The sequence below is a fragment of the Phyllobates terribilis genome, unplaced genomic scaffold (genome assembly GCF_046119375.1).
Source record: "Phyllobates terribilis strain yellow unplaced genomic scaffold, ASM4611937v1 Scaffold_11__3_contigs__length_659146591, whole genome shotgun sequence".
Classification (NCBI taxonomy): Eukaryota; Metazoa; Chordata; class Amphibia; order Anura; family Dendrobatidae; genus Phyllobates; species Phyllobates terribilis.
Window position 1 is genome coordinate 428,486,617 of NW_027362771.1, and position 27,747 is coordinate 428,514,363.

At 41.3% G+C, this 27,747-nt stretch overlaps 1 protein-coding gene across 1 annotated transcript in view; it reads right to left on the minus strand.

The window, feature by feature from the left end:
* The window catches only part of STRC (stereocilin), a 109,474-nt gene that overhangs the window by 29,426 nt on the left and 52,301 nt on the right, over nucleotides 1-27,747 (minus strand). The window contains exons 11-20 of the mRNA XM_073654728.1: nucleotides 21,277-21,315; nucleotides 20,885-20,970; nucleotides 15,130-15,297; nucleotides 11,896-12,025; nucleotides 11,749-11,807; nucleotides 11,472-11,595; nucleotides 11,300-11,391; nucleotides 6,620-6,755; nucleotides 4,383-4,582; nucleotides 2,049-2,139 (exon numbers count right to left, since the gene is read on the minus strand). Of these exons, the coding sequence (XP_073510829.1) occupies nucleotides 2,049-2,139; nucleotides 4,383-4,582; nucleotides 6,620-6,755; nucleotides 11,300-11,391; nucleotides 11,472-11,595; nucleotides 11,749-11,807; nucleotides 11,896-12,025; nucleotides 15,130-15,297; nucleotides 20,885-20,970; nucleotides 21,277-21,315 (1,125 nt within the window). The remainder of the gene's footprint in view (nucleotides 1-2,048; nucleotides 2,140-4,382; nucleotides 4,583-6,619; nucleotides 6,756-11,299; nucleotides 11,392-11,471; nucleotides 11,596-11,748; nucleotides 11,808-11,895; nucleotides 12,026-15,129; nucleotides 15,298-20,884; nucleotides 20,971-21,276; nucleotides 21,316-27,747) is intronic.

The window sequence follows — 27,747 nt, forward strand, 5'->3', positions numbered from 1 at the left end:
GTGGGAGCCAAAACCAGGAGTGGGTGATAAATGCAGAATTGGTGACTTGTTTCTATTATACCTTTTCTCTGATTGTTCCTCACCTGGTTTTGGCTCCCACTCCTGAGAAAAAATACTGACCGAATACTGACCAAATATTGATAATGGGGCCGTGGCCTTATATTGTAAGTCTAAGGAGCCCCATTCTGGCTTTCCATAGGCTTAAAAGCGTAAGACGTAAAGCGTAAGTCATAAAAGCAGCTTCCGACTCAAGACATAAACCACAGTGTGAGCAGGCAAGTCAGAATAGCCGTCACGTGATCCAGAATAGGAACGGAGCCGCACTGGAAGCTAGAAAAGACAGTGATCGGTGATTATGTGGCGCCCTGCTTCACCTAGGTGCCACAGAACCCAGTAGGGTGCATGGATGGACTTCTCCACAAGAGGCCCTCACACATTCACATACCTCCACCCTACCACCTCAGACCACCAGAGGGAGCCCGATAGGGATATATATATATGGAGGGTGGAGCCAGGCAGCTCAGGTAGTTAGTTGGTGAGTTCAGACAGAGAGAGTCTGAGAGTGTGCTGGCACTTAGACCAGTGAAGAGGCAGCACGCTGGCTGCTGTGCATAGGCGAGCCAAGGCCTACGGCAAAGAGGAAAGGAGAGAGGAGTTAAGGGGGTAGAGGAGCGTACCAGGCTCACCCCGAAATATACACCGGACACCGGGTCCGCGCCTACTGGGTCCCTTCATACCCAGTAGGGATCACCGGACACCTGGAGGACTACAAGTCCCAGGTCGACCAACGCGGACTACAGTAGCAGGGCTAGGAGTCACGGAGGCCCCAGCGTCCAGGGAGAGTGATCTCCAAGGGAAGGCCCTACCACCAGGTCAGCAGGTGCAAGAGAGAGAGAGACAGCTCCAGGCAGGTCAGAAGCTTAGCAAGTGGAAGCAACGGATCAGGAGGCCCTATACCCACTCACTGGGGAGAGTCCAGAAGTGCACCCTGCCTACCGAGTACCCTGGACCATACCTGCACCTATAGCAGTAAAGGTACCGAAGCGCACCCGTGTGAGTGTCTGTCATTTCTTCCTGAACCGTCCTGGCCGTCTCTCCCCTGCAGCACCATCCATTAGCCTCACGCTGCCCTGAGGCCCGCTCCACCTGTGGGGAGCCGTTCCATCATAAGCTGCCCTAACATCTGCCTCAGAGGACTGCTCCGCAGCGGCGGCTCCCTTTAGCCGCATTCCACAGGTGGCGTCACGAACACTTCACAAATCCCCTGTAAATAACCCCCCTTTTTGGTGACCGCCCTGGGCCACGGACCGTGCCAGCCACCGTGATATCCCCACCGGCATCCATAGGCCCGGCTGCCGAGTACCCCACGGCCCTGGGGGTGCATTAATTATATTACCGGACTTAAAAGGCGCTACATATACATTGACACAGGTTTAGCCAAACAGTTTGGTGGGAATGCTTCTTTAAGCAGCTGTTTCTAGAACAGAGTAACATGTGGAGAGGAAGAATATTCAAATCTAAAAAATATACCACTATTACAATGCACAGTTGTACCACGCCTGGCTATACAATGAACCATAAAACTTGTGAGTAAATGCATATTTAGAAGGTTCTCTGGATTGATGTACATAATTAAACATTGTTTTTTGTACATAACATGAAAAGAAAATTAAGCAACTTTACAAATAGTGTTTATTAAGAACAACCTACTATGTTGCCTACAGCTCCTATGCAGACCTATACATCTCCATAGTAACAAACTACACCTATGTAGTCATATCCTGCTGTCATGCTAAATGCTACCCGCCCCCTATTTTTTTGCTAACCTATGAAATGTACGTTATGTTAGCAAGAAGCTGGGGCATCATCACACAGAATCAAGAACAAATTTTATTTCAGTTTTAGCTTCAATAAAACCTAGAAAACGGCCCTAAGGTAAAAAAAAACAATAGGCGAAAGACAACGAAAAAAAATGCATTTTTAAATGCATACATATTAGAAGCCGTAATATAGCCACACAAATGTGACTGACAACTGCAGAATATTACCTTGCGTAAAAAATGAATGTTTTCTGGTGTTATATAGAAGATCAGTCTTCCCAGAAGTTGTATATGAGTATGTGTCCAATGAGTTGGATTCCTGAAGGGCAGTAATAGGCTTATTATTAAAATGGTACATATACACACACACGTGGTCAAAATTGTTGGTACCCCTCGTTTAATGAAAGAAAACCCACAATGGTCACAGAAATAACTTGAATCTGACAAAAGTAATAATAAATTAAAAATCTATGAAAATGAACAAATGAAAGTCAGTCATTGCTTTTCAACCCTGCTTCCACAGAATTTAAAAAAAATTAAACTCATGAAATAGGCCTGGACAGAAATGATGGTACCTCTGAAAATAATGTGACAAAAGGGACATATTAAATCAAGTTGTGTCCACTAATTAGCATCACAGGTGTCTACAATCCTGTAATCAGTCAGTGGGCCTGTATATAGGGCTACAGATACTCACTGTGCTGTTTGGTGACATGGTGTGTACCACAGTCAACATGGACAAGAGGAAGCAAAGGAAAGAGTTGCCTCAGGAGGTTAGAAAGAAAATTATAGACAAGAATGTTAAAGGTAAAGGGTATAAGACCACCTCCAAACAGCTTGATGTTCCTGTGAATACAGTTGCACATATTATTCAGAAATTTAAGATCCATGGGACTGTAGCCAACCTCCGTGGACGAGGCCGCAGGAGGACAATTGATGACAAATCAAAGAGACGGATAATACGAATGGTAACAAAAGAGCCCAGAATAACTTCTAAAGAGATTAAAGGTGAACTTCAAGCTCAAGGAACATCAGTGTCAGATCGCACCATCCGTCGTTGTTTGATCCAAAGTGGACTTCATGGGAGACGACCAAGGAGAACACCATTGTTGAAAAAAAAATCATAAAAAAGCCAGACTGGAATTTGCCAAACTACATGTTGACAAGCGACAAAGCTTCTAGGAGAATGTCCTATGGACAGATGAGACAAAAATGGAAGTTTTTGGCAAGGCACATCAGCTCTATGTTCACAGACGGAAAATTGAAGCATATCAAGAAAAGAACACTGTCCCTACTGTGAAACATGGTGGAGGCTTTGTTATGTTCTGGGGCTGCTTTGCTGCATCTGGCACAAGGTGTCTTGAATCTGTGCAGGGTACGATGAAATCTCAAGACTATCAAGGGATTCTAGAGAGAATTGTGCTGCCCAGTGTCAGAAAGCTTGGTCTCAGTTGCAGGTCATGGGTCTTGCAACAGGATAATGACCCAAAACACACAGCTAAAAACACCCAAGAATGGCTAAGAGGAAAACATTGGACTATTCTGAAGTGGCTTTCTATGAGCCCTGACCTAAATCCTATTGAGCATCTTTGGAAAGAGCTGAAACATGTCGTCTGGAAAAGGCAACCTTCAAACACGAGACCACTGGAGCAGTTTGCTCATGAAGAGTGGGCCAAAATACCTGTCGAGAGGTGCAGAAGTCTCATTGACAGTTACAGGAATCGTTTGATTGCAGTGATTGCCTCAAAAGGTTGTTCAACAAAATATTAAGTTAAGAAGAACCATCATTTCTGTCCAGGCCTATTTCATGAGTTTAATTTTTTTTAAATTCTGTGGAAGCAGGGTTGAAAAGCAATGACTGACTTTCATTTGTTCATTTTCAAAGATTTTTAATTTATAATTACTTTAGTCAGATTCAAGTTATTTCTGTGACCATTGTGGGTTTTTCTTTCATTAAACGAGGGGTACCAACAATTTTGACCACATGTGTACATCAAATCACAAATTATTATATACAGTAATTACGCAGCATTGTGCAATATCATAACATACGTTGATATTGAAAGAAGAACTAATTACCTTAAAGGGGTTTTCTGGAAAATCCTTGTCACTTGACTGCAGTTTGATTAAAAAACAAACAAACAAAAAACCTGTCCTTTACTCACCCTTCTCAGGTCCAGTGCTGCATCTCCGCCATTGCTCCCATTGATTGTTACTATCTGCAGTGCTGATGGCAAGTCGACAGCACAAGCCGTTCAGCCCAATTATTGACTGAAGTGCATCAGAGTTGCAAACAATACAAATCACTGGTAGCAATGGCAGAGTCAGCACTGGACCTGGGGAGCGTAATTAAAGAACAGTTTTTTTTTTTTTAAATAAACTGCACTCGAGCATAGGGGTTTTTCAAGACCGGAAAACCTGTTTAAAACTGTGATGGTAGCATAATTCTAGATATATGACCAATGAGAAAATTAAGGCTGAGTTTACAATTTTTCTTTAATTGCAACCAAAGACTGAGTCGCAGAAGTAAATGACATAGTGACATATACAAATTGTAAGTACCCCAACAGATCATCTTCTGTTAAAATCCATCCAAGCTTTCCACTGAATTCCTCAGACAGGCAGTATGACTTCAGCTCTTCCAGGTGGAATAGTAAATGTTTCCTATTAATGCGGGAAATGTCTTCTTCTCCAATAAACCCAACTAGCGGTCCCAAGAGATCCAGGTCCTGTGCAGTTATCTCTCCAGATAATGGGATATGCTAGCACAAAGTCATTTAATCATTCATTTACTTAAACTACACAAGTTTTTCATTATTGTGTGATTTTAGTTTTTGCACTACCTTTGAGGCTGCTTTATAATATTAAGAAACATTTTGAGATCCCTATTCTATATATTATTATATTAGTAAAATATACTACATTAGAAGTCACCAACGACCTACTAACCGCCAAATCTAAGCGACACTACTCTGTCCTCCTCCTCCTAGACCTGTCATCTGCCTTTGACACAGTGGACCATTCCCTCTTACTCCAGACTCTCATCTCTCGGCATCACAGACTTGGCCCTATCCTGCCCTATCCTGGATCTCTTTCTAATACCTAACAGACCGGACATTCAGTGTCTCCCACTCACAGACCACCTCCTCATCTCGCCCCCTATCTGTCGGTGTCCCCCAAGGTTCAGTTCTAGGACCCCTGCTCTTCTCCATCTACACCTTAGGCCTGGGACAGCTCATAGAGTCTCATGGCTTTTATTATCACCTCTATGCTGATGACACACAGATCTACCTCTCTGGACCCGATATCACCTCCTTACTAACCAAAATCCCACAATGTCTGTCTGCTATTTCATCCTTCTTCTCTGCCAGATTTCTAAAACTTAACATGGACAAAACAGAACTCATCATCTTTCCGCCATCTCATTCAACCCTCCCAACTGACCTATCTATCAACGTCAATGGCTGCCCACTCTCCCCAGTCCCTCAAGCTCGCTGCCTTGGGGTAACCCTGGACTCTGAACTCTCCTTCAAACCACATATCCAAGCCCTTTCCACTTCCTGCCGACTCCAACTCAAAAATATCTCCCGGATCCGCACATTCCTCAACCTTGAATCTGCAAAAACACTAGTGCACGCCCTCATCATCTCCCGCCTTGACTATTGCAACCTCCTGCTCTGTGGCCTCCCCTCTAACGCTCTTGCACCCCTCCAATATATCCTAAACTCTGCTGCTCGACTAATCAACCTGTCCCCCCGCTATTCCCCGGCCTCTCCTCTCTGTCAGTCTCTTCACTGCCTCCCCATTGCTCAGAGACTCCAGTTCAAAACCCTAACCATGACATACAAAGCCATTCACAACCTGTCTCCTCCATATATCTCCGACCTAGTCTCCCATTACATACCTGCACACAACCTCCGATCCTCACAAGATCTCCTGCTCTACTCCCCTCTTATCTCCTCCTCCCATAACCGTATACAAGATTTCTCCCGTGCTTCCCCCCTACTCTGGAACTCTCTACCCCAAAGTATCAGACTCTCGCCTACTGTAGAAACCTTCAAAAGGAACCTGAAGACCCACCTCTTCCGACAAGCCTACAACCTGCAGTAACCACCGCACCACCATACCGCTGCACGACCAGCTCTACCCTCACCTACTGTATCCTCACCCATCCCTCGTAGATTGTGAGCCCTCGCGGGCAGGGTCCTTGCTCCTCCTGTACCAGTCGCTGTCACATTGTGTTCAAGATTATTGTAATTGTTCTTGTATTATACCCCTTTCTCACATGTAAAGCGCCATGGAATAAATGGCGCTATAATACTAAATAATAATAATAATAATAAAGTTACTAATAAACATTAACATATGCAGTATATATTAAGAAAATGAAAATCACAGGTTTTTTTTATATTTTAACGTTGCCAAATTCTCCCGGAGATAAACCATCAGCAGAGATGTCTGTTGGCAGCTTTCTCAGAAAGGGCACAGAAGTGCTCAGCCGAACGAGCTCCCCTTTGTATGGGAGAGATGGAAGAAATGGATGTCAGCCGAACGATTGTCCAAAGCATCCTTTGGCTGACAACCATTTAATCTGTATAGGGACCTTCAGTCTAATGTGTATGGCTACCTCTAGTCTATAACCTTATCTCAGTTTCTATCCTTTAAATATAAAACTGTCTCTGATACATTTCATGTCCTTTTGTTGCTAATTTCAGGTCATGAATACAATAATAAAACAATGAAGTATATCCAATTTTGCACATAAATATACACCTCAAAGACATGCAATACCCCCTTACCAGAATATGAAGAGCTCGCTGTGCCAGTGTGGACTTTTTATGAAAAGGAAGCTCCATGAAACTCTTTGGATACTTATGAGCATGTTCCAGGAATTGTTTAACTGATTCATTAGAAAGCCTGTGAATGAGTTTAATTCTAGAAAAATAAGAGAATTAGGATTTCATAAGACTTTCTTTTTGACATGTTTAAAGTTTCACAATCCCTAAACTCATGCAATCGTATATACTGGATAATAATTAGTTCTGCTCAGTATTGAATTAAAGTTCCTCAGCCCTCATGTATTAAAGGGAATCTGTCAGTAGGATCCACCCTCCTGAGCCATCTGCATAGCTATTTAGTTCATAGAAAGTTGAAAAAAAAAGATGTGCAATTTGATGTCTTATTCCTGAGAAAACCACGTTTTTCTTGATATGTAAATGAGCTGTTAAGATCTATGGGCCAGATACTGATCTGCATAAGAATCTGTCTCCAGAGATTATTTATGGAAAGGAGTTAAAAGTAAAAAGATTATGGAAAGGAGAGAGATAGTCGTTGTGTGAATGACGGGTATTTAACCGCTTCCCGACCGCCAACTGTACATAAACGCCGGCGCTGCCTGGACTCTGTGCAGCGCCGACGTTTATGAACGGTCGGTGGTCCCGCAGCCCTCAGGACCCCCAGGGTCCTGCAAGTGCTGCGGTTGCGGTTCAGAGCGACATCTCTGACAGGGGACATCATCGGGACCTGATTGGATCAGGTCCTAATGATGCTAACCCTTTGCTATCTTCTATATGTCGCGATCTATAGTGATTTAGAAGATAGTGAGAGGAGAGGGGGTCGTCCACTTAACTCTCCGACGGCCCCCTGATGTCTTCCAGGACCTGCCGTTGTTATGGCAGTCGGAGGTCACATGACCGCCTCCAGATCTGCCATATATGGTGTCCTGCTAGGCTCAGCCTGCAGCTGAGTCCAGCAGGAGACAGACAGTGTGAAACTGTCAGCAAAGTTCTCATGCAATGCAATACATGTCTATTGCATTGCATGAGAACAGTGATTAGAAAAATAAAAATTAATGTCCCATACAGGGACTAAGTAAAAATGTAAAAAAAAGTAAAAAAAATGTTTTCAAACTGTTAAAAAAAAATCACAAAATAAATAAAAATAAATAAATAAAATATTAAACCAATAAATCCGTATATTTATGCAAAAACAAAAAGAGTACACATATTTAGTATCGCCGCGTCCGAAACCACCCGATCTATAAAACTGTCACACTAATTAACTCCTTCTGTGCACACCGTAATAAAAATAAATAAAAAACGGAGCAAAAAACTATGCTTTTTCATCATATCGCCAAACAAAAAGTGGAAAAAAATGCGATCAAAAAGCAAAATGGAAATAAAAATGGTACCGCTGAAAACGTCATCTTGTTCCGCAAAAAAAAAGCCGCCATACAGCTCCATCAGCCGAAAAATAAAAAAGTTATAGCTCTCAGAATAAAGCGATGCGAAAAAAAAAATTTTTTCTATAAAATTGTTTTATTGTGCAAAAGCGCCAAAACATAAAAAAATATACAGTAAGTGTAGTATCGCTGTAAACGTACTGACCCAAAGAATAACGCTGCCTTATCACTTTTACCACACGCAGAACGGCATAAAAAAAAAACCTCAAAAAACAATTCCTGAATTGTTGGTTTTTGTTAATTTTACCTCCCAAAAAACGGAATAGAAAGCGATCAAAAAATGCCATGTACCCAAAAATGGTACCAATGAAAATGTCAACTCATCCCGCAAAAAACAAGCCATCACATGACTCTGTCGGCTGAAATATGGAAAAATTATAGCTCTCAAAATATGGCGATGCAAAAACTAGATTTTGCAAAAAAAAGCGTCTCGTAGTGTGTGACAGCTGTCAGTCATAAAAACCCGATATAAATCTGGTATCTCTGTAATCGCACCGACCCGAAGAATAACGTAATCTCATCACTTATACCGCACGAGGAATGGCGTAAAAAATAAATAAAACCAATTCTTCACCTGCTACTGATTTGTTTATTATGTCTCCCAAAGATCACAGTAAGGCTCTGCTCCCATTTATCCTGCGCTCTGCGCTGAGCACTTACACCAGAGTTTCCATGTAAATCTCTGAAAAACGTGATTCAGATGGAACACATGACAGAAGATTCCCTGTAATGAGGCAGATATAGGCCACTGTGGATGCCATCTGGCCTGTGATCCCATGGTGTCAGTTTTTTTAGGCGTGCATAAAAGTGCGGTTGGCCACAGTTTTGTGCACTTCTGAAAAAAAGGACACCACTAAACAGAGGCCAGACGGAGTCCAGAGTAACTCCGCTGCCTCATTACAGTGAATTCCTTGAGAGGTGTAGTTTACAAAATGGGGTCACTTGTGGGGGTTTCTGCAGTTTCGGCATGTTAGCGACTCTTCAAATGTGACATGGTGTCTGCAAACTATCCCAGCCAACATAGCGCTCCTTTCTCTTCCGAACCCTGCCGGACACCAAAGCAGTGGTTTTCCCTCACATATGGGGTATCGGCATACTCAGGAGAAATTGCACAACAAATTTCATGGTGCAATTTATCCTGTTATCCTTATGATAATGCAAAATTAGGGGATGAAAAACATTTTTTGTGGGAAAAATGTGAAAATTTTATTTTTACGGCTCAATATTATAAACTGCTGTGAAGCACCTGGGAGTGCAAGGTGCTCACCACACATCTAGATAAGTTTCCTAAGGGGTCTAGTTTCCAAAATGGTGTCACTTGAGGGGGTTTCCACTGTTTAGGCACATTAGGGGCTCCCCAAATGCGACATGGCGTCCGCTAATTATTCAAACAAATTTTACATTCAAAATGTCAAATGGTGCCCCTTCCCTTCCGAACCCTGCAGTGTACCCAAATAGTGGTTTTCCCCCACATATGGGGTATCGGCATACTCAGGAGAAATTGCACAGCAAATTTCATGGTGCAATTTCTCCTGTTACCCTTATGATAATGCAAAATTAGGGGATGAAAAACATTTTTTGTGGGAAAAATGTGAAAATTTTATTTTTACGGCTCAATATTATAAACTTCTGTGACGCACCTGGGGGTGCAAGGTGCTCACCACACATCTAGATAAGTTCCCTAAGGGGTCTAGTTTCCAAAATGGTGTCACTTGTGCGGGGTTTCCACTGTTTAGGCACATCAGGAGCTCTCCAAATGCAACATGGCGTCTGCTAATTATTCAAACAAATTTTACATTCATAAAGTCTAATGGCTCTCCTTCCCTTCCGAACCCTGCAGTGCGCCCAAATAGTGGTTTTCCCTCACTTATGGGGTATCAACGCGCTCATGAGAAATTGCACTACAAATCCATTTTTTCTTGTTACCCTTGTGAAAATAAAAAAATTGGGTCTAAAGTAACATTTTTGTGAAAAAAAGTTAAATGTTCATTGTTTTCTTCCACATTCCAAAAATTCCCGTGAAACACCTGAAGGGTTAATAAACTTCTTGAATGTGGTTTTGAGCACCTTGAGGGGTGCAGTTTTTAGAATGGTGTCACTTTGGGGTATTTTCTGTCATAAAGGCCTGTCAAAGTCACTTCAAATAAGATGTGGTCCCTAAAAAAAATGTTTTTGTAAATTTTGTTGGAAAAATGAGAAATCGCTGGTCAACTTTTAACCCTTATAGCTTCCTAACAAAAAAAAATTTTGGTTCCAAAATTGTGCTGATGTAAAGTAGACATGTGGGAAATGTTATTTATTAACTATTTTGTGTGATATATCTCTCTGATTAAAGGGCATGAAAATTCAAAGTTTGAAAATTGCTATATTTTCAAAATTTTCGCCAAATTTCCGATTTTTTCACAAATAAACGCAAGTGATATCGAAGAAATTTTACCATTATCATGAAGTACAATATGTCACGAAAAAACAATCTCAGAATCAGGGGAATACGTTGAAGCGTTCCAGAGTAATTACCTCATAAAGTGACAGTGGTCAGAATTGAAAAAATTGGCCTGGTCACGAAGGCAAAAACAGGCTCTGGCGCGAAGTGGTTAATGTCCATGGCCATCTTTACAACTAAACCTGAGCTCTCAGATCTATGGTTGTGTGGAAGTGGCATTTATTTAGATGTAGCAATATTTAGTGTGTAAATTGAGCTCCACAGATGGACAGTATCTCCATATGATCATATTGCCTGAGACCTCTGCTCAGAAACAAAATGTTTGACAAAGGCTTAAAAAAAAAATAGGGCTTAGATAAGTACGGTAACCATAATTTATAAAAGCTATACATGATTTACATTGGCAAAGCATCTGCTTTTGATATCTAAGTACCAAATTGTCCATTTAAAATGGCTGATAATCTGGAACAAGTAATCCTAAAAGCTCTCATTTCCCGATTATTGGCATGCCAAAACTGGCCGGCAATCAACCAATGAATACGCAAAATGCTTTTTTTACTTGGTGAAATAACTTTTAAGGTTGCTTAAAAGCCATGGTTCTTCATAGCACATCACCATGTGTAAACAGGACATGTGCTGCCAAGAACATTATGTTCTAACTGCACAGGACGATTGTGTTAATGATCGTTCTGTGTGCTGAGATTGCAGTTTGCTATTATACCACTGCCGATCAGCGATCACTCAATAGTCTTGATCTTGTAAACGCTGCCATAATATTGGTGATTTTGCACTTACGGGAGATCAGTGATGAATTCAGGCCCCATCCAGCCAGTCTCTTCCCAGGAAAGTTCAGGTCGCTTTTGTATTTCTTCCAAGATGCACTTCCTCTATGAAACATAAATAGGGAAATCTTAATGGAAGAAATCTGAAAATGTAGCTGTATTTTTAATCAAACTTCATTTCTTACAAGACTTTTTCGCAGACCACTAGGAATCCCCTGGAGATACTTAACCACATCTCTGATTTCCGATAGGGTGTTTAGTTGCTGCAGATTGTCACATTCAATCCCATTAGCCAAGGTTCCTAGGCTGCTGTTAACAGGGAAAAGATATTACATTTTTGATTGCAACCCTAGCCTGAAGATAAGCTACAGAACGCAGAAAGGAGCAGTGTAGTGCTTATTCTCATTGCAATATTTAGTGCTCCTCCTGGAGGTTATCTTATCTCATTACACATAGACTTACAGGATTGTATTCTTTGTCAGGTTTGCACCAGCCTGAATCTTCCTCCAAAGGAATTGAGTCTGTTCCAAAAAATAACAGTGCACAGATTCATTACATATAGTCACTTTAAAGAGGTTTTACCACTAAATTAATTTATCACCTATCAACAAAATAGGGGATGGCAGCGGCCTGACTGCTGAGAGCCCCACTGATCCCGAGAAGAGTGGCTCCAAAGTCCCCTGTGTGAATGAAGACGTAGCGTACACACGAGACCACTACATCATTCACTTCTTTTAGTCTGATGGAACGTCATAACATTCCAGGGCCCAATAAGTGGCCCGGGTGCCATTTAGTATTGGATGTCGGACCAGAGTAGTTTGGATCTTTTTGCTCATTTCTATTTATGACGTTTTCTGCGGATACATGATAAATGTATTTAATATACTAAAAAAATTCTATTCACTGGCAGAGTAAGGGGTGTTGCCATTCTACTACTCATCATGTGTACGGGCCCACATATAAAACACATGTACCGTGATTACAGCATATACTACTACATAGTCATTTACAATGCTACATAGAAGAAATGAAATATACATTTAATATTCACATTATTTAAGAGATCTTCAGTAAGAAATAAGCTTGACCAAATTTTATGAACTGCTTTTCTCTGACACTTTTTATTTAATATTATTTTCGATTAGTATTCTTTTGAGGCTATCTATAAATCAAACCAAAAAGCGACAGAAACACAAACAATTGTGTTTTATAAAGTCATCACATTACTGAATAAGGTTGTTACTTGTTGGCTATGGATGTGACATAGAGAAACTCTTACTACAACAATCCACATTAAACAGATAAAACTTCTAAATAATCTTATTCATTATCTTTCCAACCTTAGGCTATGTTCACACGTTGTGTTTTTGCTGCATTTTTTTATACAAATTAAAATCTGCGATTTACATTACCAGCAAAAGCTATGAGATTTCAGAAATCTCATGCACATGCTTGTTTTTTTTTCCTGACTAAATTGGAAAACTGCTGCGTTTTTGAAAACTGCAGTATGTCACTTCTTTCAGAATTTTTGCAGCGTTTTTTCACCCATAGAAAGCAATGAGTAAGTGCAAAAACGCAGGTAAAGGTTTTGCTGCTTTTTAGGTGCAGAAAACACAGGAATAACCAGCAGTAAACTATATCAGCATGCACAAGAGACAAATGTACCTGAAAAACACAGCAAAAAAAAAAAAGCAGCAAAAAATGCAACAAAACCTGCGTTTTGTAAGCAGCTTCTTTACTGCCAAGTCAGCGGGTTTTGCTTGCAGAAAAAAAAAACGCAGCAAAATCGCAACATGTGAACATAGCCTTAGACTTCATACACTGCTTGTTTCGGAAAAATGTCACTGCAGGCTTGATGCCGTCTTCTGAGATAAACCAGAAGTGGATCCAGTAAGGAGAACTATAAGGCTATGTGCTCACGATGCAGAAATGCTGCATATTTTTTCCGCTTCTCCCTGGCAGGAAAAACGCATGCGGATTTTACATGCGTTTTTCCCGCCAGGTAGAAGCGTTTGTCAAGCGTTTTTGCATGCATTTCCGCATGCGGGTTATCAAGCGCTTTTCCAAGCGATTTTAGCATCACTTGGAAAAGTGCTTGACAACTTGTTCACACTATATAAATCCATAAAACCGTCATGGATTTATATAGTGTGACCAAGTAATAGTTAAAAGTAAAGAATAAGAATGGTAAAAAATAAAATATAAAGATTATACTTACTTTCCGATGGCCCCCGGTGTTTTCTCCGCCGCGTCCGGTCTGCTGTATTGATTGCGGTGGTGTGAATGACCTGTGGTGACGTCATTAAGTCATGTGACAGGTCACGCAACCGCCGACGTCAGCGGCCACGTGACCTGTCACATGACTCAATGACGTCATGGCAGGTCCTCACCCCACCGCAAGCTGTACAACAGACCGGATGCATCGCTGAGGAGGCCGGGGGACATCGGAAGGTAAGTATAATCTTTATTTTTTATTTTAAATTCTTTTTTTAACAGGTTCTACGGTACCCGAGTCTGGATGAGAGTCTCCTCTTCTCCAAACCCGGGTACCATCCGCACATAGAATCGCTTAATATCCGTGTGTGCAAATGTGCTGGCACAGATATTAAGCGTTTCAATGCAAGTCAATGGCGGCAATTACGCTGCCTGTCCACAAAATTAATGGACATGCTGCGTATTTTTCCGCAATGATAATCCGCAGCGGAAATTTCCGCAGCATGTGCACAGCATATGCGGATTATCATTGGGGACCATGGGGCACGTATTACCAAGCGTTTTTTAAGCATTTTCGCTCCGGAAATTCCGCGGCAAAAACGCTTGAAAAATGCATAGTGGGCACGCAGCCTAAGTCTTTCATATTTCCCATTCCATTTGAATGTACTTGACTGAGGGAAAATAAATCCTTTTTTTTTCGAGACAAGCACCATGTGAATTTGAAACCACCTTAAAAGTTCCACATTTTGCTATCATTTTTTATGTTTCAGCTCATCACCATTTTCAAGATATACAGTGAGTAACAGCACTCTAGTCAGTAGATACCTGCTGTGGCATCCAAGCAACTTCTCCATACAGGCTCATGTTCCGCAGTAATATTTGTGTGTCCAAATGTAACAGTTTTAGTGGTGCAAAGGGAAGAAGACAGGAAAACTGCTCCGGCCACAGCTCAACATCTTGGATATGCCTCTATATAAATAAGAATAAAACAGCAGTTCTATATAGTATGTTGGAAACTTGTGACATCCTAGCCATATCCTGCAATCAACTGAATATTTTGTTATAGTTATTTGCATTATTTTGCAAAAAAAATATAGTAAAAAACAAAAATAAAAAGAGTGTTGGACACACTGGCTTCTAGTTCCAGGCAGCATTATATCGCTTGTGGGTCACTGTGGCTGGTTGGTACAGCTTTGCGGGCATTTTGACTTCTTAGCATTTCTATACAATAGTGTTATGGTATGTGCACACCATCCGGAGCTACCTACGGCCCCGACTCTGCGGAGAAGCCGCCGCCGGCTTCCGCTTAATATGCTAATGAGCGGCACCATTTTTTTTTCCACATGCGGACTTTCCTCATAGAGGTTAGGTCTATGGGGAAAGGCCGCATGCGGACCCACAGGAGAAATTGACATGCTGCAGGTCAGTTTCCATGGGTGTACGGAGACGCATAGTGGACATGGAATTTCTACAAATCCCATCCACTATGCTGTAACAGCAGGCCACTGCGGATTGGACGCAGCAATTACTGATTGTGTGCACATACCCTAATAGGAAGAATTTTTAAAAAGTGATATTTCCAAAATATCCAGAGGAAGGATGGTTCACAAGTGATCCTATTAAAAATACCCGAGCGCAGCATTCAGCTGCTCTTTGGCAATTAAGAATAAATGAAATGCATGTGCACTTGATTGAAAAATTGCTCCATTAGCACAAGGTTCTTCAAAGCCCTGATTCTCAAGATCAGTAGGGATCCCAGAAGTAGGACCGTCAGCGATCGTGAAGTTCTTCACTATCCTATGGATAGAGGATAACTTCAAAAACTTGAGACAATCTCTTTAAGACTAGAGCAAAAATGATGCCAATTTTACAAATAGGTGGGAATTTATCATTTGTTTTGCACCTGTTACTGGCATATTTTTATGTTTTGGACGCATTTATAAAATGGTTTTTATTTTGAGCTCATCAAAAGTGGCGGCACCCCAGCATTTTGCCTCATTTAGTCATATTTATGACTTGTTACTTTTTTAAAATGTCGCAGAAAAATGTTCAACTAACTAAGATGAGGATGGCATAGAAAGTTCAGCAACATTTCTAGAAAGAAGAGTAATATCTTAAAATGTGCCAAATTTATCAATCACTGCTTGCCACCTTGATAAATTTGGCAAAAATACCAGCAACACAGCCACAACCAAAACTGATGACAAAAATTGCACTTCTGATAAATTCCACCGAAAATGTTAATTAGTTTGTCACTCTGTAATATTCAGTTTTGTCTGTGCATATTTTCTTTAATTTGTAAAGTGATGCAAAATATTTGACACTAAATGAATAAAACCATTATTATGCATGCAACTTATGCAACAGTTTTTATGAATGCTTGAAATTGGCAATACATAGTTTGTAGAACAGAAGACATTAGTGATCTGATAAACTTGTGCGTATGTTATCGATAAGCATTTATGATATGTAATAAGCATCATACCCTCAATGACTGCATTAAAGCTGCTTTCTGAGCAGCCGTCAGTAGAGGTAGAGAAGGACGTAGACACTGGCAAGTTTTGGCCATTAGAGAGGTGGAGAGAGAGCGCAAGTGTTCTGGGCTGAGAACGGGAAGCAGGGAGTGCAGCACACAAATCACCTGCTCTGCAGCCTACAAAATAACACAAAGGAATTATTTCTTGACTAATAGAGTGCACAATCGATATATGATATTTTATTTATCATTTTTAGTAAGGTGCCAACATTGCATAAAAAATCATTTAGAGAATGAAAATCCAGGTAAATAGATAAGAAGCAGGGGTTTCGGTATTACTAATATATTATAAAGGATATAAGGTCAGAGATACAAATATTATTTCATGGATATGTGAAGAATAAACTCTAAGGCCTCATAAACATGATTGTATTAAAGGGTTATTCTCAAATTGTGTATTCAGCAACACACAGCTCTCCATTCTCTTCACTTCCTTGTTGCTGGGGGTGAGTAATCCTTTTTGAGTGACAGCTCTGGTTAAGTAGCTTCGTCCTACTGCTGAGCTTATGTTACTATGACACATTACCAGTCTGTCAGTGCTTGTTCTGAAGTCTACATTGGTATCACGATATTGCATATAGAGATAGCAGGTCATTTGATCAAGCACAGGGCTCAAGTTAGCAATGATTACGAAAACTGCTATGGAAACTGCCAATGCTGGGTGCTGTGATTTTGCATGACTGTTTACAAGTCGGGAGCTGAAAGGAAGAGGGAGGGAGGTGAGCAGCTAACTGATGTGCTAAAATCAAAGTTCTAGAGAGACGTGACTGGGATCTCAGGAGTAAACTCAATGTGGAATTTAACTACTACACACACTTGGCTAGGCTCTGGTGGTTGGTCTTCTTGCCAACAAGCTGTACACTATGTAAGATAAAAGCTCTCTTAGCAAGACAATACAAAGTATTTTCAGGCTGCCTGACTGAATATACCAATTTCATAGTATAAGAGTACCCCTTTAAGACTCTTTAAGATGTGAAGAGATTATGCAAAGGCTTGTAGGAGACCCTACATATGTACTTCCATATTCCTCATAGAGAAGCATGCATTATTTTTTTTTAATGTCGGATTCCTTTGCTTCTCGGGGGAAAATAGCTTGATAATATGATCAAAAGTATTACAAATGGCCCCAAGGACAGACGTGGATGCACAATTTGTACAAAGAGCAGCTAATACTAGTATCATATCTTACAAAATATCTCTTATTATATAAAAAAAAGTCCAAAAAACAACCCCCAGTTTTAAATCATGAACACTCTGGCAGGTTTCGTAAGTGTACTCTGTGTTCCCACTGGCAACAACAGTAAATGACTTCATTTTGTAGTTGAATAGTGTGTCGCTAGTGACATCTTGAGTCCGCAGACGTTTATTACCATTCAGCTATATTGTGCATAAAGTACATATATCACCTATGCACAGAAGATGCGATAAATGTATAATCACTGGGGGGTTTAACCTCTGTGATCCATACTAATCCAAATAATCTGCATAAATTACTCTGGAATCGCTGGAATTTACAATCTGATTCCATATTTGCTGCTGCCTCCTGGATTGATAATGTCTTGTTGCTTTGTCAGGCAAGTACAGATTGAACATTTACCACACAAATTTGATCCAATGACCTTAGATCAACTTAAGCCAATTGTCCTTCTTCTGTGGGGATTCAAGGTGACTGAAATATTGTCTAACTTTCCCCTTCTTGTATTGCAGACAAATGTTTTGGGGTGTTTGCTCCTCATCAGTGGAAAGCAGGAGATCTGATATGGCTAGGAGAGAGTCCTCTGAATGGAGGTCAAAGGGGGAACGTTTCTGCTGTTGGAGAGTGTCAAGCTGGCATAAGGAGACTTATAGACCACACAGGGCTCTTCTGGGAGATTAATTATGCAAATAGCCCCTTCAGTGAGAAAGATAACTTGAATTATAGTGCCACTTATTGGAGGTAGCAATCATAAAAGTCAATATCAAGCTTTTAATGAGCATTGCCACATGACTTAGGATAAAAAGACTCAGAGCAGGTCTAAGGCCACGGCCCCACTATCAGTATTTGGTCAGTATTTGGTCAGCATTTTTTCTCAGGAGTGGGAGACAAAACCAGGAATGGGTGATAAATGTGTAGCGCCCCGAGGGCTCGGTTGCTACAGGGGTATTGCACCTCAACCAGAGGTGTGATATTCCACTTCCCGGTAAGGATGGAGTGTGGACCAGGGCTCAGTTAGCTGCACACACATACACTCCCCATTTCCGGGGGACAGCTCGACGGTGCTCCCAGCTGCGGGCACAACTGACCATGTCTCTGGCTGGAGTGGGAAGGGGGGAGAGAACCCAGTGGTGTAGGAGCAGAAAGGGGACGGTTTCTGGAGCACAGGAAGGAGCTCATTGGGTGCAGGTCACCTGAGCTCAGACACAGAGAAGCAGATAAATGGTGGGAGCCATCTTAAGTCAAGGAGTGGAGTGGAGAGGAGTAGTTCAGTCAGAGCGGAAGGAAGAGAGAGCTGACAGGGAGCCGCGGCTCAGCCTGAGCTCAGCTCCACGAGGCAGGCCTAGAGAGAAGGCCGGGGCCAGAGAAGAGAAGAGAAGAAGGAGAAGGAAGGAAGGAGAAGAGACAGAGGAGTGGAAGGGCTCCAGAAACAAGAAGGCAGAAGGGACCCTAAGAGTGCAGAACGGTCAGTAACCGTTGCATACCCCATGATACCGGGTGGAAGGGTCAGGCTGTGGAAAAGTACCGGATCCCTTACTTGGTGGAGGCGAATCTACCCTCAGCCAAGAACCGGAGGTTGTGACCATTTATTGGTGCGACCCCCTGCTAAACCTGCTAGGAAGGCACCATATAGGATAGCGGGAAGTGAAGGCCAACGCTTACCCGACACGGTCCGCGGTAGCTGGACAGAAGTCAGGACACCGGTGGGGCACGAGAGGCCAGAGAAAGGACAGAAGGGGGTCCTGTGCCATACTCCTGAATCGCCTGGGGGTTGACCGAGCTCCTCACCTGGTGGACGCAGCACAGCTCGGGCAGTCCTTGCTGACAGAAGTGACTTGGATAACAACTGTGAGTTAAAGACCCTGGACTGCATCATTGGACTCTGTGTGATTTCTGCTGCGCCTGCACCATCACCCCCAGCATCCAATTACACTGCCCTGAGGCTACACTCTTCCCGTGGGGAGTTATCCTACCCCTGTGCTGCACACCAACACCAGCCTCAGCGGTCTGCCTCACAGCGGCAGTTATCCCTGACCGCAATCCACGGGTGGCGTAGTCAGATATTCACAAATCTATAAATAGACTGCCACAACATTGGTCTGACCACCCTGAGCCACGGGACTGGGTTGCCACTACTACCCCCATCAGCACCGTACACCAGAAGGCCCGGTTCCAGGTACCCCACGGCCCAGGGGGCGAGTCAAATGCAGAATTGGTGACTTGTTTCTATCATACTTTTTCTCCTATTATTCCTCACCTGGTTTTGGCTCCCACTCCTGAGAAAAAATATTGACCGAATATTGACCAAATACTGATAGTGGGGCCGTCGCCTAATTCTGGACTCGACCATACAGGTCAGTGGTGATTCATAAATCACCAATGCAAATTGGAAGGCTTCTGATTTGCTTCCATTTTGCTTCCATGTCTCAGGAATGCATTGCTTAGTGATCAATTTGAATATAATTTGAATAAAAAAACTTCAATAGGTCTTTTTATTGGCTTGGGAACAAATACATCTCTTCAGTGAATAAAACAGATTAGCTAAAAGTGATACAACTAGAATCAGAGTCAATAATAGTCAATTCCAAGGTGGGCAACTAGACTATTACAAGGGATGGAATGGCTCTCATATGATGAGAGGTTGGAAAAGTTGACCTTGTTTAGCTTAGAAAAAGATGTCTCAGAGAAGATCTCAAAGGTGATTCCGGCAGTTAAATAGGAAAGGGTTCTTTACAGTCAGAGCAGTCAGACTGTGGAATGCCCTATCACAAGAGGTAGTTATGGAAGACATTAAAAAAGGGCGGGATGCTTTTCTCACAACAAATGGCATTGTGGGTTATAAATAATCTAGCGAGAGAGAATGTAGAACTGGTTTGAGAAAAGTTGAACTTGATGGACCCAAGTCTTTTTTCAACCTATAGAACTATGTAACTGTATATGTAACTATGTAGAATGACACCTGAGGAAATAAAAAACAATACATTTCTCACACCTGGTAAAATTCACATGGAGGTGTAAATGTAGATTATACAGGGTGGTCCAAAAGTAGGTGGACAGAAAGTGTAATAAGGTTATGAAGGGGGAGTTTTATCAAACATGGTGTAAAGTGAAACTGGCTCAGTTGCCCTTAGCAACCAATCAGATTCCACTTTTCATTCCTCACAAAGTTTATAGTCAAAAACGAAAAAGTGTCAGCGATTTGAAAAATTACATAAGAGATGCATTTAGAGAAATTAATACCCAAAGAGACTTGTGCAAAAAAGTTTGTCGAAGCGTAAGAGGCAAACTTCAAAGCTGTGCAAATTGTAATAGAAAATAGTTTGAGCACCTGCGTTGATAAAATTTAAGGGCTTTTGTATTATTGTTCAGAATAAAATTTAATTGTCAATGTTATGCTTGTGTTAGTAAATATAATTTTATATATAAATCAAAATAAATGTTATTTTCTGGCCACCTACTTTTGGACCACCCTGTATAGTGATTTATTTTTTAACTGAAGACATCATCTTGAGCAAATAAAGTACTTTGCAGTTATGTTAGTTTTTGCATTCCCCATCAAATGAGCCTCAGTTTATTGAATCAAAAGTGGTCATTTCAATAAGAACAACAGGGTAATTAAACAATTCTTCTGCTAGCCACTCCTCTTCTTATACTTTGCCACTTCATTAGGAGACACCACAAACACTTCTGCAGACAGATGGGTCTCAGCCTCAAAGATCCAGTATAGCCCATCAGTTGACTTTAGTTCAGAAAGATAAAGATCACATTTGACTGGGCATTCCCTAACATCAAAAATGAACTAAAATATTTTTTTTGTCAGGCAGTCTTTATTACCAGAATAAAATTACAGTGGAAATGTCTTACATAATTGTAGTTTCCCATTAAATCTACAAAATTACACAATTACAAAGAATAGATGGTGGTCCACATGTGCACATATATGATGGTCAAAGGAGCCTGCAGATGAGATGGGGGAGATAGAAATCCTTAGCACTGGATATAAATATATATAAAAAAGTATCTTTTGCCTCCAATAACTACTTACATTTGATTTTGAAGTGATGTTGTTGAGTATTGAAAGCGCCTGGAAAGCATGAGAAAGACAAGAGTTATCACAACAGCTGTATGTGGGAAAGTTATGCCGCATTTACATGTGTGCAGAACAAAGTAAGTGAATTTATTGTGTCTTGTAAAATTCATCACACATCCCTGACAATTCCTGACATTTTCACATCCATAACAAGCATTATCTGTCGTGAAGGTCTTTTTGATTTTTGCAGGTCTTTGTAATAGAGTAGGTGATATCTGCAGCCACAGCTAAACCAAAATTCATGGCAACACACACATTTAACTATAGATTTACTAGATATTTAAAGGCCATAGCTGCATCGGAAATTTTTCACTATCCGTACAGTAACTTTATCAAACCCAATACATTTTTATTTGTTTAAAGGGAATATGTCATAAAAAATAACAATTGAAAAAATGTAAAGTATTAATATTTTAATTAAAAAAATAATTTTTAATGGTATAAAATACGATTTTTCAAAAGTTTTTAGATTTTCAGCTTTTTATTGCATTTTTTTAGGGAGCTGGGTGAACAACAGAACTGCAATTCAGGCATTTTGATTATTTTTCTGTTTATGGCATGTATGCATCATAAGGGTTAATTAATTTTCAATTGATAGCACGGACTTTTACAGATGTGGCGATACCAACTATTTTCATTTTTTTAAGTTATTTTTAAAGAATTGGAACAGAGAAAAAAAACTGTGTCACTCACACGCTGTGGCTAAAAACTATTTCTTTATTACATACCAGGCGGAGGATGAAGAGGTAGTTATCCAGCAACTCGTGAAAGTGACTTAAAAAATAGCCTTTATTTTGAAAAAATTAAAACCATGAGACCATGGTGCAAATAAAAGCACCTCCAAAGAGGTCATGCACAGTGGGGAACATTATTTCTCCTAGTGAATTTATAAATAACGAACATAGAAAGAGGGGGAACTCTTGGCTGTCCACAAAAGGCTCATTTAGGTGTGGACAAAGGCTATGTGGCTTGTGTCCGTATATGATCAATAACAACAAATCGGTAATTAATAATGAGGGACAAACATACCATCTAGTGACATTTATGAACTGCAGCAGTAATCATTGTGTTTATGTGATTTTCTGTACAAAGTGTAATAAACAGTATGTTGGGTCCACAAGCCGCACTTTGAGAAAACGTTTGTCAGAACACATATACGATGTCCTAAATCCCACTACCCGTAGTTTGTCAGGAGCCTCCAGGCATTTTTTGCATGAACATTGAGGTAATATCGGCTGCTTACGTGTAAGTGCATTGGAAACTGTCCCTATATCTCATCGTGGTGGGGACAGGGTTAAATTATTACGGAAAAAAGAAGCCCAGTGGATTTTGAAATTAAATACTAGATATCCAACAGGTTTAAATATGAGAAATGAATTAATGTATTTGTATTAATATTCTGGTTATTTCCACCTGCACTATTTTACACTAGCTGATTTCCTGCTATATTCATTATAACTATCTGTTTCTAGGTTGATATTATGTGACTTATATTTAGCGAGTTATATTTATGGAGTTTGCAATTGTTTGGCGACTTTCCAATTTTTTTTTTTCCCTTTAAAATAGAAACAGTCAGTTAATTTAGGGTTAAAACTGAGTTTCTGAGACTCTGGACTCATGTGTAATTGAGCTTCTGAACAGGTGATGTAGGTGGGCGGCTACTTTCTCCATATGTCTTAAAAGTTTTTCCATTTCAACATTGTATTATGCTATGAATAAGGATCTACGTATCCGAAATGCGTAAGCCTCTGTACGCTTTTATTTGCACCATGGTCTCATGGTTTTAATTTTTTCAAAATAAAGGCTATTTTTTAAGTCACTTTCACGAGTTGCTGGATAACTACCTCTTCATCACTGCCTAATGTCTCCCAGACGGGGATCTTTACAATCCGAGCACCATACCTCATGAGAAAGTGGACTGAGCAGGCTGACCCAGGTGAGCTGAAATATTTTTTTTACATTACAGGCGGAGGATACAGCCAGACAGTAAAAAGGGCAACGCTGCCAAGGGCTTCATCCAGGTCTGACTTAAACAATGAGATTGATATTCATATATTACTCCATTAACTTAATTGCTAACATTAGTAGCGCCAACTAGTGATGAGCGAACGTGCTCGCCACTACTCGGTACTCGCCCGAGCATCACCCTGCTCGATAAGCTCGGAGCTCGGCGAGTATTTCCGGGTTGCTCGGGCAGGAGCTCGGGTCCCCGCCCTGCATGTTTGGCGCTCTTTAGAGAGCCAATGAGCATGCAGGGATTGCTTGCCATGCACTGTAATGCTGTAGCCATGTTAGTTGTGGGCATTACAGTAATTGGCTGGCCGCACACCGTCATCAGGTCTATACAAGACCTGTTGCCGCCATGCTCATCACAGTCACTCCGGAAACAGGTAGAGCAGGGAGAGCTGCTGCTGAGTCAGGGAGAGATTTGCTTGTTTATAGTTAGTATAGGTATTCCACAACATATATATATATATATATATATATATATATATATATATATATATATATATATATATATATATATATAATCCATCTGAACTAACAGCTAATCCAGCTGCATATATTCAGTGGTGAGAGCAGGAGTTAAGCAGGCAGGCAGTGTATGATACAGCACAAGAGGGTCCATTGCATGTTCTGACTGCTGCTATTACAGATATTTGTAGACATAGCCCCAGGTATCAGGGGCCAGGGCTAATTTTTTTTTTATCTTAATCCTGGTTATTTGCTTAAGAAGCAAGGCAGGCAGGGTATGTGACAAACTGCAGTGCATGATACAGCACAAGAGGGTCCATTGCACATTCTGACTGGTCCTGCTATTACAGAGATCCATAGATATAGCCACAGGTATCAGGGACCAGAGCTATTTTTTTTTTTATCTTAATCCTGATTATTTGCTTAAAAGCAATCCAGAGTACACAATTTCTCCGTCAGACTTATCACATATAACAGCGTTCCAAAATCAGCCATTTCTGCCTTCCATTTCGTTGCAGTGTGTCGGTCAAGTTATTCACACTAGGTCTCTGAAGAATAGTATTAGTAAACTACAGGTCTGCTATTTAAAAACATGGTTCTCTGTCAGACGTATCACATATAACTGCGATTCAAATGCAGCCATTTGTAGTGAACATGGAAAATATTATCCTGCATTTATAGATTGTAGCCGTGTGTCAGTATACACCATTTTATGGCTCCATTTACTTGTTCACAGAATTTAGCCAGTTTTTTTAGCTTTATTCATATTACTGTATAGTGGAAGCAGAGGAACTTTTTTCAATGATCAGACGCACGTGATTCATATGACTGCAGTAATAATACAGAAATTTTGTGGAGCTTGCCAAATATTCCACTCCAATTAAAGTCAGCCACCTGTGTTTTGTTGGACCAATTGACACTTGGTCGCTGACAAATACCATACTATTAGGCGACTGCCTGAAACAGTGGCCATCAGACGTTATCCCATATGACTGCCCTAATAATCCAGCAATTTTTGTGAGAGTGTCAAATATTACACTCCATTTAAAGTATTGCAGCTGTGGGTTCAAACCTATTCACAGTTGGCAGCTGACAAATAGCATATCTGTGAACAATGTTGTCAGAGTATTACGCCACTTTTACGGACTGACAAAAAAAAACAAGCTAAAATGGAAAAAATGTTAAGAAACATTCTTTCCAGGGTAATGACTTGTATATAAGGTCAAAGAAATAAAAAAAAAATAAAGTTATGGACTGTGGGAGACATTTATGCGACCTGAATGAACACTCATCTGTAGCTGGTGATGATACAACCTAGCAGCACCTGTGCCTATTGTAAATGCATCTAACAGAGTTATCGATAGGGAATAGAATAGATTTTAAATTTTTTTGGGCAGCACCAGCAGCACGCAGTATAAGGCAATAATACCTGGCTGGATCGATGTAATACGCTATCCATACTGCGATACCTCACCCGTAAAAGAATTTCAGATAAGACAGTTAATATTCTAGAATATAGAAACTATTTGAATTGTCCTTCCCCATTATTAAGGAGTGTGTCGCAATTTCAAGGGCTGCCAAAAATTAGGACAAACTCCAACACACATTTGAAAAGGCGTAAAAAAATAAATAAATAAATAAACACACAGTAGGATCTTTCTTTAGTATAAAAACCAGACTTGCCAATGTAACCTCAATGTAATCACATTGTTCAGCTCCTGGAACTCCTCCTCCTCTTCTTGTTTGGCCTCCATCACCAAAATGACCACATCAGTCACAAGCTGGAAGCAATGCAGCACTGCCTTGGCCAAGCAGCAACAGGCTGTGCTGAAGATAATATGCTTAGGTGACAAACCGCCCACCGCTGCAGAGTTGTTGAAAGCTGTATCACAGCAGCCTGATCTGTGGCTCTCAACACTGAACATACAGCCAGGCATGGTCGTGTGTGACAATGGGCGGAACCTGGTGGCGGAGAAATGACAACCAGTGTAGATACAGTTTCCCTCTATGCCAGTCCTTTCATCAAGCTAAAGAATATGGCTGTGGTGAAATACAACTCTCACCGAGAAGCAGTGTCAGACTGAAAAACATTGGGCCCACAAGAGGATTGATTCTGAGGGCCCACCTTTCTCCCCCGCCCTGCGCAAAGTTTACTCTATCATGAACTCTCCTGATGGAGAAGCCAGGGCCCACCCGAGGATTCACTGGTGGGCCCGTCCAACCCTGGCGAGAAGCAGCCCTGGCTAAGAAAAGTCTGTGTGAAGGTTCCTGGACACTCTATGGCTGCTTTTTTACTGAGGGGGAAACCCACGCAAACACCGGGAGAACATACAAAATCCTTGCAGATGTTGTCCTTGGTGGGATTTGAACCCAGGACCCCAGTGCTGCAAGGCTTCAGTGCAAGCCACTGTGCTGCCCTCTCTGTTCTCCCTCTGATATCTAACATGCTGTAGAAACTTGCACCTACTGCCACTCAGTATCTACAGCTCCTATGTGAGAAACTAATGTATTTGGTGAGCCACTTAGTCTACCAAATAAAATTCCTGAGAAGTAAGCTGTGGATGGCTTCGCTTCTGGCACTGGGTGCCAATACAAAAACCACTGGAAATATTTCAGGCTGGTTGGAGGCAATCTGTTTCCCACAGAAAAGTACCAGCAGCAAGCTAAGGAGATGGTGGCCTCTATCATCATCATGACTTGCAAAGTTTGCACTATGAACTCTGCTGAAGGAGAAGCGAGGGCCCCCCGGAGGAGTCTCTGGTTCTCTGGTGAGCCCGTCCAACATTGCAGAGAAGCAGCCCTGGCTAAGAAAAGTCTGTGGGAAGGTTCCCAGACACTCTATGGCTGCTTTTTTTTTCACTGTGGACTGGCTCCGGCAATCTATAAGATTACAATCTATAAAATCCCTTCACTGGCTCTCCATTGGCCAGAGACTTCAGTTCAAAACCGTAACCATGACATGCAAAGCCATCCACAACCTGTCTCCTCCATATATCTGTGACCTAGTACATACCTGCAAGCAACCTCCGATCCTCACAAGATCTCCTTCTCTACTCCCGTCTTATCGCCTCTTCCCACAATTGCATAGAAGATTTTTCCCGTGCATCCCTTCTACTCTTGAACTCTGTACTCCAACATATCAGACTATCGCCTACTGTTGAAACCTTTAAAAGGAAGCTGAAGACCCACCTCTTCCGACAAGCCTACAACCTGCAGTAACCCTCACTCCACCATACTGCTGCACGACCAGCTGTACCCTCACCTACTATATCCTCACCCATCCCTTATAGACTGTTTGGCCAAGTGCCCACGATGCAGAAATGCTGCAGATTTTTTCCGCATCTCCCTGGAAGGAAAAACGCATGCGGATTTTACATGCGTTTTTCCTGCCAGGTAGAAGCGTTTGTCAAGCGTTTTTGCATGCATTTCTGTATTTGGGTTATCAAGCACTTTTCCAAGCAATTTTAGTATCACTTGGAAAAGTGCTTGACAACTTGATCACACTATATAAATCCATGCAAACAGCATGGATTTTATATAGTGTGACCAAGTTAGTTAAAAAAAAGATTAAAAATGGTAAAAACTAAAAAAAGAACCATTATACTCACCTTTTGATGGCCCGCAGTCTTTTCTTTGCTGCGTCCGGTCTCTAGTACGGCTCGCAGTGGTGTGAAAGGACCTTTCATGATGTCATTTAGTCATGTGACAGGTCACGCAACCGCCGACCGCTGGGCGCTGAGAGGGTCTGAGAAACTGTCCCAGACCTTTGAAAACGTTCTCCTGCCTCTACCGCATCTGGTTTGTATCGCCCTCGCTTGTACTCCTTGGTTGTCCAATGAACTGTCTGACTGTGACCTCAGCCGCCAGCGTTGTCAGATGGGAATTTTTTTTTTCTTATAATTCTTCAACAAGAGCCTGAACTTAATATCTCCAAAAATGAACTCCTTCGGT